We start from the raw sequence: 11,507 nt of genomic DNA on the forward strand, positions 1-11,507 counted from the left end.
ATTATGAAGGCCGAACCTAGTTACATATTTCAACACTTTCAAGTGTGGAGTTTTTCTATTTTAAGGGTCTCCCCTTAGAAACCATCATTTAACAATTGTAAGTTTGTGTTATTTATTACTGCAAATGTGATAATTTAGTTTTCTACACATTCTTCTCCCATTGGATAATGTAGGAAGTGTATTCCACACCTCTGCTTCATTTTATTTTGGAATCTAAGTCTGATCACCTCAAATACAAGGTGATCGGGATAAGGTTTTCTAACCTAATCTTGTTGCAAGGAAATGGCAAGCCCACCTAGAATAGAAATAGAGAAGTTTAATGGCACTAACTTTAAGCTATCAAAGCTTGATGACATGGGTCCAAAGAGGTCTACAAGAATTAAATCAAGAATCCTACTTTATTTGTTCTCGCTGCTTGGGCAAGTGGCCTTGGGACGCTTATCCAAAACAAACGCCTTCAACATTCAACTCTTCTCAACGTTGAAATTGGGAAATCCAACCACCCTATCTTTCATAGGACAAAGATCCATATTCCAAGTGATTGAATCTTCCATGCCAAAGCTCACACAGATTCTTAATACTAATCCACAAGCCTTATTGGTTCATGATATCTACCAATAACCTTTGAAATCTACCATGATACCATCTCAAACTCCTTCGACTAAAATTCAACCAAGCTCAAGGCTATGACATCTTCTGATCAATTCTAATCATCGCCATACATCGCAAATCTCTTCAAGAAGAATTTCAAAGCAGCGTTTTAGTCATCCACGAGCATACAATACCTCGTGGTACTCCAAATCTTCTCCTACTAGCATACAAAATGATATATGACCCCACCCAATGCTTGGATACTTGCCTTCGTCACTCGCTTGCTTGCTATAACGTAAAGAAGGGCGATCTAATAGTTGGAGAACCATGGAATTAGGTAGATCAAGGAGCTAGATATTGCAAGAAAATAAGGTGTCTAAAGACACTAAAGCAAGACTTGAGCACAATTTAGCATAGCCCAACATATATAGAAGTGCAAGAGACCAAAGGATTTCCATACACGACACAGATCACACATCCATGTTGTTCATCCAATAGATCAACCCCAAAAGGCCATCTTTATATAGCACCAAGATGTAACCAACTTCATTAATGTGAGGAAGAATAGATCCACTTAGATTGGTAAGAAGGCATAACAAATTACTTGAATTCCAGTTTATTATGTGCAACAGTAGATTGGTTTGGTCTAACTTCCTAACCAATCAAATACAAGTCAACCACTTAGTGGACCTCTCAATCAACTCTCTCGATTGACTATCCACTGCCTGTCTCCAAAGATCGAGAGATGTGGCAAACCTAAATAGCCTACCATTCCAACACTCACACGCTCACCCCCCTCCCCCCCCAAAAAAACCCATTCAACACAACACTCTAAAAATTGATAAGGTGAAGTTACCTTTTTGTACACCCCTCTCATAATTGTAGCTTACAAAAGGCCAAGCCTCACTCGAATTTTCACAAACTTAGCTTTTGATAAAGGCTTCATCATTATGTTAATGAATTAAGTTTTTTTCTTGCAATAAACAAGATTCACAACATTAATGCATACAATTATCTCAAGCACTGAGCATGAAGCTCCACATGCTTCATCTTACTGTTTGCAACAATATTCCCTACAACCTATATCACACTTTGATTCTCAAAATATACCACTTTCGATGTCTCAACAAGAAAATCAAGTTAGTCCATGAGATGTCAAATCCATACAGCGACTATGCCAACATACTCTACAATATGGCATTCTACTTCTATGGTCGAAAGTGAGAGCACCATCTACATTTTAGAAGACTAGACTATCAAGTCCACAACCAATATAAAACACATATATAGATGTAGAGATAGTGTCATCACTAACTCTAACCCAACCTGAGTCAATGTAATTGGATAACAAGTTCACTTTGTCACTACAATACTTAATATGAAGCTAATAAGTGCCTTTGATATAAAACAAAGAATGCTTTTTGCGGCCTTAAGGTGACTTTCTAACAAATCCTGCATAAACCAAGAGACCACACCAACAACAAAGGAAAAATCAAGTTAACTATGACTTTAAATAGATAAGGCTACCAACACGTCGTCAATAAAATGTAGCAACAATTGTCCGAGAATCATGCTACTTGGTTAGCTTCATTCCTGATTGATGACATGTAGCACATGGTTTACAATCTTCCACTTTAAAATTATCTAAAATGGTTCAACACATATTTAGGATGAGAAATAAAGATGCATCATCTATTTCTAAGACATGGATGCCCAAAAGAAATGCAACAAACCAAGGTCAATCATCACAAATGTATCTACTAACTATTTCTTCTAACCCAAAATCAAATCAGCATTACTTCCAATAATGACCAAGTCATTCACACACAGTGCAACAATTAATGTTTCACCCTTAATATGTAATACATTACTATGATCTAATTCATATGTTTGAAACCAAGATTTAGCAAAATGTGGTCCATATTCTCATAAAATGCACTAGAAGCCTACTTCAAACCATGTAAGGATTTCCTCAATCGATAGAGAAGACTACCATACTTTTCAAACCCAACAACTTGCTCCATATATATCACTTTAGCAAGATAATCATGTAGAAGACAATTTTGACATCCCTCTATTGTACCTCCCATCCAAAATAAGAAACAAGTGAAATGATTATTAGAACAAAATTCATCTTTGTAACAGAGGCAAAGATCTTCGTAAATTCAATGCTTTTTTGCTCAAAAAAATCTTTTGCTACCAAACAAGCCTTATGTCTTTCAACGACATCTTTAGAAGTAAATTTGGTCTTGTAGATCCATCGACGCTCTATCACATTCTTTGCTTGAGGTCGATGAACTAAATCACATGTTTCAATCTTCATCAAGGAATGATATTCGTCAATCATAGAATTCTCCCATTCAAGTCCACCATGTACATTTGCATATCAATTTGAATCACGTCTCTAGCACACATACCACTAGAGCAACAGTACAAAATTGTTTTTGGCATTTAGCCTTTCTTATGTCATTGATATCTCTGGCATCAGCTCTAGAAACTTCAATAGTCTTGGCCACCCGTCTTGCAACCAGATCCCCTTCATTGAAGGAATTCCTATACCAAGATCACCATTCTTCGATTAAACAAGGGTTCCAACACTTATGGTCAATTGTATCGTGGAAGGTCCATTGCATGTCAATTCAAGTAAAGAAGGTGACTCTCTAGTTGATAATCTTGAGCAGTAGTTATTCAATCCAAAATTCTACAAAATTTTCAAAGGACCATTGCTCAACAATCCAAAATAGGAATTCAACAAGGTGACAATTAAAGGTCTTCTCATCAAATACAACATCTCTTTTGCAAATGTAGTATAAATCTCTACCAAGAAATACCATTCTAAGATAAGCAGCCTTCAGATTACTTGCCCACATATTCTCCTCCATTATCTAATCTTAAACCTTTCATGGGTCGTCAACATTAGTTTTCAACTCATTCTTAGTCTATGGTTTATCTTACAATCATTAAGTATGGTTTACCTTACCAAACACTAAGTCTTCTTATGACCTTAAATTGTATTATTCATTTAGGATAATAGTGAATTATCCTCAAGTGATGACTAATGATTTAGTTAAGATTGTCTAGCCTAATCACCATTCAAGTTGTTAGGATCTAGAACAAATCCCTGTATGCAGTGGCATCACCCATTGTACTATATATTTGTAACTTTGGAGTGAATAACTAGAGAATATGGCTTGAGACCTTTTCAATCATATTGTTGGTCTTGCCTTCCTATGTCCTATTTCCTAACAGTAATGCCCTAAATTTCTTGAACTTTTGAAAGACATGAATATTATTCTTCAAAACAAACCCACTTATAGCTAAAAAAGTCACCAATGAGGCTCAAAACATGCCTTGCGCCAAATAATAATGGTTTGTTTACGGAACAAGTTCCATTTAATTCCTTTCTCTCTAGGCCTTCTGTCTTCCAAAAGCAACCTGGTGATGCTTGCCAAGCATACATCTTTCACATACTCCAAAGGGAAACAAACTTGGGTAGTTTAGTAACCATGTTATGCTTTACCATTGATTTCAAGCTTTGAAAGTTCAAATGCTCAAGTCAACCTTGCCAAATTCTACGACAATAATCGATCTGAGCTATGAGTGTAATCAATCCTACATCTTACTTCGGAATGTCACAAAACATATGCATCAATCTTTAGGGTCAACCAATCCCTCAACAACAACAATAGATCTATTGTCCATATCTTTCACAATACAGTGACATTGCCAAAATCCTACCTTCTTGCCATTCTAAGTTTGTTGGGGCATAAGCTCTTTTGTGCCAAACCTCACACGAATTGTCACTACTAGGCAACAAGGTTCTTTGTTTCATGGGATTTGCTTGTAACTCATAAAGGTCATCCTCTCTAAACCCTTTGGCTAAAAATCAATCAAGTTCAAGGCTATGACTTCATATGGTCACTTCTTGATCATCATGTACCACTTCAAATATGTTACACAAAAAATTCAAAGCAGAGTTTTCGTCATAGCAAGAACATAGAACACCTTGTGGAGCTCCAAAACTTTGCTTCAAATAGGTGGGATGAAAAATTGAAAGCAAAGTCTTAGTCATACAAAGAACATGTCACACCTTATGCATCTCCAAAACTTACTTTTCCCGTTGACCCATAGAATAATATAGAACCCAATCTACTCATTGAGTACTTGCCATCATCACCAAGATTTACCTAAATGTCACTGTCTCATTCCTTTAATGTGAAGAAGGTCAATCTATTTGTTGGAGAACCCAAGGAATAGGTAGGCTAGAAAGCTAGATATTCCAAAAGGATGAAGTGTCTCAAGATATCATTATAATGTTTAAGCAAAGGTGAGTGTAGCTCAACATACATAACTAGGAGAAATCAAAGGATTTCCATCCCCAACATGTATCATACATTCAAGTTGTCCATTCCCATAAGGTCATCTTAATATAGCACAAAAATGTATGCAAATCCCTTGAAGAAAGACAAGGTCCACTTAGATTAATGAGAGCATATAACAAACTCCTTGAATTTCACCTTGTCCTACATACCAACCAACTACTTCAGTCTAACTACCCAACCACTTGAATGGCTAGTTGATAATCAAATCTCCTAGTAGATTATCGATTGCCAGCTAATTGTCTCTAGAAGATCTAAAGGCATGATGAACCTACTTCGCATATTGTTCCAACACCAATTGTTGTCATATGTATTGAAACTTCAATGCCAACATACCACCCCCGCCACATGAAATTGTTTTGGTGGCAAGGCATGACACCATTCTAAAGGTTGTGTCCACACTTGAATCAACTTGTCCACACCTAAAGCTTCTAGACTTCCTACAAACTACTTCCATTGTTGCTACTTACCCTTCCCCTTCTTCTCAGGTCATGGAAAAGCATAGTAACCATGGTTGTTAAGCTTGAACCACTTGGCTCAAATCCTCCTTCTACACACTAAAAATCCTTAAGTCTTCCTTGTTCTTCTAGCACTTCTTGGACCCTACTTTCTTTCTTCATTTCCTTACAATCTTGATCAGGGCTAGGTTTGGTACATCCTCATAGTTAGCTAAAATTGTCTTTAATCGTGTTTCCTCCCTAACAAAGGCATCCCACAAGCTTTTGAATGAAGGTATATTCTCACAAGCACATACACATCGTATAAGTGATGCCAAGATGTTGCTGGTTTCATAACACAAGATGGACCAAATCCATTTAGAAAGGTCAAAACTTGTTTATTCTCTTCTACCTTATGACACTACAACCAGTTTCTCTCTCAACTCTATGATTTTCATCCAATAGCCAGTTTTTATATAAATCTTACATCCTCATAACAAGCTGAAAATTTCTTTAATTTCGTTTCCTCTCTGACAAAGGCATCCCTCTAGATTTTGAATGAATGGAGCAACTATGGTAACACACCCCACAATTATTCTCAAGTCCAATTCTAGTCCACTCATTAATGCTCGAGCATCTGATACTTAAAGCACTCCAACAACTCCCTCTTATAGGTTATAGTCCTATCCAAAAAAAATACTAAGAGATTTTCTGCAAAAGTGCTACTATACCATGCCAAAATTTCTCAAACCATGATAAGAAGATTTTGCACTCAAAGAATACCTAACCCTTAATAGCTTAACACTAAAACTTTATCAAAACTGTCATATATAGATTCTAGAATCTATAAACACATGTTGCTAGAACCATTGGTAGAAAATACACAAAAAAACTCAACTTTCAAATCTACATCAATATTTTACTAAATCTAAAAATCAAGAGACTCTAATGCTACAACTCAAAAACATAAACTCACTAACCAACCTAGTTAAAGACACTCTCACTCCATAGACTAAGAAGAGAAAGGCCTACAATCAATACATCCATCCTTGTGGTGGACCTAGATTAGAAGACTAAACCCTAATCCTAATCCGAGCTTATGGAAGTGTTCCCTATGCCTGCATGACAAGATGCATAGATTAGAATGCTAAACAAGGAAAAGATAGCATGCATAGAAGTGTTGGATCCTAAAGATCCCCAACTTATACTAATGTCAACTCCTTCACTTTTCCTATAACTAGAAAAGCAAACTAGAAATAGAAAAGGCCACTACTAGTGGACAACAACAGTATGACCCTGAGTCTGTAAAAGCTAACCATGGAACTACAAATGTAAACCTGGAAAAGATATAAGATCAACATGCATGTGCCCTATATTGTCCTACATAACTGCAACTCCACACTCAGTTGTGTATAGAAACCAACCCCAAATGTTGTCATTAATGCACTATATGGACCTACCTTCATTATTGTGCTATACTGGAGTTGTAGGGACCTACCATAAGTGCACCTTTATTTGACCTATACAAAGTAAAAACTAGACTTTCGCTTCAAAATAAAGAGTCTCTTGGAAGGTTTTGAAGGAAACAATCATTATATTACCAAGATTAACCATTTTTTTGGCTAAAGTGTTAAAGCCAATCCAATGCATCAAGCACAATTATCATAATCCTACTTCACTAGTACTAAATAAGGCATGTGCCCTAAGCATCTTAGCACACCTAGCATGTTTGCTTGTTAAACTCTATATTTTGGAAGAAAAAACAAGAAAAATGCATTTCTTGAGCTAGAAAATGTACAAGTATCCATACTTAGAACTTGATTAACATAAGTATGGCAAGTACAAAATCAAACCTAGCAAGTACTAGCCAATGCTAATGAGCACAAGTATTGACTATCCAAGAAAAGGGCATAGTTGACAAAATACAATAGTTAACATACTCAACAGTGCTTGCAAGAGTAAGACATCTACACAAGTACATGAGTATTTGCATGGTAACAATTGCACATACAAATTCCCTAAGGAGTCATTCTCTTTAATATATTAAAGAGAGCTTGGAAAAGAGAACACCATCACTTAACCATAGTAGTGCTCATGATATTCTCTAACAATCCATGTGTTGTGCAATAACAACCCACATTAGAATGTCTTGTCAACAATCCATGTGTTGTGCTTATGATATGTAGACACCTTCACTTAACCCTAGTAATGCTCGTGATATTCTTTGGCAATCCATGTGCTATGCAAAAAAAAATCCACAATAGAATCTCTTGTTAACATGCTCAAGAGTACTTGCAAGAGCAAGTCAAGTAAATGAGTATTTGCATGGTAACAAAGGCATCAAGTTGCATTTGTGGCCCATCAAAAGTATAGAATATGCCAATACATCAACAAAGAGAAGTGAGATCAAGACATGATGCAAGATCCAACCATCATTGCATGTACAAATTCCCCAAGGAACCGTTCTCTTCGATGTATTAAAGAGAACTTGGAAAAGAGGACACCATCACTTAACCCTAGTAGTGCTCACAATACTCTCTGACAGTCCATGTGTTGTGAGAAAACAACCAACAACAAAATGTCATGTCACAACCAAAATGAGAAGTTCAAAGTACTTCAAACACAACAAGAACGTGATGCACCGAAAAGAGTAGGGATGCCAAGGACAATATCAAAGCCATTTCAAAAGTAAAAACATAACACTAAACTTTCAAAGATATCTACCTAGCCTCCAAAAATGGGTAAAAGTGTAATCCATCCTTTTCCCTCTAGGTATTTAGGGTTACAAGCTAAATCATACATAAGCTTTCTATGTATAGCTAATGTCATCATCATAATGTAACTTGTAAAAATATGTAATGGAAACTCCAATTAAAGAAATTTTGAAAAAGAGGCACTCCACAAGAAGTTCCTCGTAAAGTATGTTCCTCCACTAGCTATACCAAAAAGATATTACAGGAGGCAAGTGAACACATCCAAGGAGCATTTTTCATATAAGGTATATTTTGATGCATATATCTTTTAAAAATTCAAGTGGAACAGTGAATTAGATGCAAAAAATATGAAAAATTTGATTTTTATAGACAAAATAATCATTAAAGCATCAACCATTTAGTACACAAATAACATCAACCATCTTGCAGTTATAGCATTGTCATCAAAAGATAGACCCTAACAACAACGTTCAATTTCAACAAATAACATTTGTCATCAACAGACTGTAACAGATAACATCAATTTCAACTCTTTGGTCATGATGCCCTTCACCAATTGTCATCAACAGACTGTAACAGATAACATCAACCATGCAATGGAAAAGGGCATCATGACCAAAGAGTTGAAATAAGAAATCAACATTTAAAAGGTTAGTTGTCATATAATGTTTACAAAATAGGACACAATAAATAATTCTAAATTCTAGAATCTACATTAAACTGAAAAAGACAAATAATCCTACTGTTCACTAAGTTCTCTTAAGCTTATTGCTATGATCAACTTCTGCTTTCTTCTCCCTTGATCTAGCGGCAACAAGAATTCTTCCAAGAGCACAGTGAATCATTCTGGGAGAACATTTCCCTATGATATTTCATGGGAAGAAACATGAAGTGGGGGGGTGCTTCCCCATAGCTAGGAATCCAACAGACTATAATGGAAGAACATCGTCATTGCTAGCATTTGGTGGAAAAATGGAAATGAAAAAGGAGACCCTACCTGCCATTACAAAGTACGTGAGTCCATGTAGATGGAAACATTGAGAAGGCCACCTTCACTAGCAAATTGAGCCATTCAATAAAAGTGGAGGATTTACATCACCATTGTGTAACTACAATCATGGTGCTCAGGTCAACTATAAGCTTAATATCTCCCTCTAAATTTAGTGAATTTCATGTGTTGTTAATTAGTTATAGAACAGGGTTACAGGTACAACTGACAATATGGTATGGATCATGTAAATGGACGCTGCAATAGTTACAATAGTCAAACTTCTTAGAAATGAGTAAAAACAGTGAACTAGCATAAGGGAAAATAGAAAACCAATCTCAAAATCAGTTTTGTAGGGCCTGACCTGATTTAGAGATGGACTTGTTTCATACAGAGAACAAGCAAAGAGCCAATGTTCAAGAGAAACAACTTAGAATTTTTGACAATTATAAAACCAAGAGACCAACATTCCATCCAAATTCAACTCGGCCAAGGAGGGAGTTGAATCCACTAAGTTATACTTCTAGTACTTGAAAAGCAAACACACTCTGTAGAAGATTAACATGATCACTTTCAAAGCTCTTTCTAACATACAAGAAATCTTCCATGATCACTTTGAAAGCACTTTCTCTGCCGTGGGATGCCAAAACATTTCTGAGAACACAGATTCTGAGACAAGTTACCATTGTCACTTGCTCTATTTAGGTGAAGTCTCCCTAGATAGCCCCTTGATCCAATAGACGCTCAAATATATCAAGGTCATGGTAGATGGTCAGACACTGGTATTAAATGGTTTCTCTTCCTAGTTTGAGGAAAGTCTTTGGACAACTACTACAAATAGTCAACATCTAATGTGTCAAGAAGCATTAAGGCCTCAACTGCGCAAGAAGATGTAGATACAAGACTCAGAACAAATTATGTCCCAAAGACTTCAAAATAAACAATAGCCAAAAGTTGTAGATAAGCAATACAACATGTTCATTTTATAGAAGCATATGGGATTTCAAAAGAGCATTACCCACACAATTATGCTTGGAGCTAAATGGCTCTGTCGCAACCTGCTCCTTGTAACTTTTGAAACCCTCAATAATCACCTGAGAAGAACACCTATGAATTATACTGAGACATAATATTATAAATATTTTACACTCAAGAAACATAATATCTTTGAAACATAAATATTCACAAATATCTTTGAAACAAAGCATCTTTGATAAATACTAATATTTATCATCTTTTGAATTTAAATAGTTTCAATAACATTGTCTGAAAAACAATAGTTATAAAGGGATGGTAATCATGTCTATTTTGGAGTTAACTTTTCTGCTGTCAAGTCAGATTCTAAAGGGCAGTAGATTTTGATCTTGAAGAATTTAAGGCCAACTACTTTTATTGACATTCTTTTATTTAGTCAAAGTTATTATCACTTCATATAAGCTTGCTCCCTCTTTGTCAACATCAAAATCTACAGCTCTACTTTGGATCAAAGAACAAAAACGAGGATATCATTAATTGCATGTTTATCAACACAAAATAGTGGATATGCTATAAAAATTAACAAAGAACACAGTATGATCCTATTTTATGACTTCTTTTCCAGATTACAATTCATGGTTGTGCACCTTGTACCTTTATATTTGTCATGAGAAAATTTGACATCTGACCACATTCTACATTATTATGCCTTAGTCTCATACCTGTGAATGGTAGAAAAATAGCATTTTTTTATCTCACTTCTAATGCAAAGATTCTTAGTGAAATTGTTAGTAAGCTAACCATAATTCTGATGTTATAACTGAATTTTAAATCTTAAATCTAAAGACTAAAATAAATGCAAAATCTGAGACTACAATAAATTTGGAAATAGATCTCAGAGTACCAGCAACAAAGTTCAACAATAGTAACAATAACAAATACCAAAGATTCCAACACAGCTAAGATACGTGTCAGGCCAGGTTTGTGTAACTCTGAATGAATTATGTTTTTCATTAAGGGAAATCATGAATATATAGAAGGAAGGGGAGACTATTGGAATTCGTATTCCAATGTCTCTTCGTCTTCTCTATTTTTCTATTCAAAATATTTACAAGAGTTTCCTAAACCCAAAGATTGGGTGTCAACATTCCCCCCCTTAATCTGAAGGGATCTTGGTGAGTCCAAGCATCATCTGAATCTTTCAAACTTTTCTCTTCCAGATGCTTTGGTGAAGATGTCTGCAATCTACTCATTTGTGGAACAACGACGTAGTTGAATAGTCTTGGCCTCAACATGATGTCAAATCAGATGATACTTTGCATTGACGTGCTTGGTACAATCATGGAACTCTGGGTTCTTGGCCAACTTTATTGCAGAAGTGTTGTCAATCAAAAAAGGAGGTGAATGCACTTGTTTCTCCTGC

The 11,507-nt window shown here is 35.7% G+C and overlaps 1 protein-coding gene across 1 annotated transcript in view; it reads right to left on the reverse strand.

The window, feature by feature from the left end:
* TTN7 (Structural maintenance of chromosomes (SMC) family protein) overlaps positions 1-10,783 on the reverse strand; it is a 263,011-nt gene extending 252,228 nt beyond the window's left edge. Inside the window, exons 1-2 of the mRNA XM_089458168.1 lie at positions 10,739-10,783; positions 10,128-10,203 (exon numbers count right to left, since the gene is read on the reverse strand). Of these exons, the coding sequence (XP_089314294.1) occupies positions 10,128-10,203; positions 10,739-10,768 (106 nt within the window). The 5' untranslated portion in view covers positions 10,769-10,783. The remainder of the gene's footprint in view (positions 1-10,127; positions 10,204-10,738) is intronic.
* Between the last annotated feature and the right edge of the window lie 724 nt (positions 10,784-11,507).

This window comes from Pinus tabuliformis, chromosome 7, assembly GCF_031772625.1.
Source record: "Pinus tabuliformis cultivar Carrire ecotype Pingquan chromosome 7, CPIR1, whole genome shotgun sequence".
Classification (NCBI taxonomy): domain Eukaryota; kingdom Viridiplantae; phylum Streptophyta; class Pinopsida; order Pinales; family Pinaceae; genus Pinus; species Pinus tabuliformis.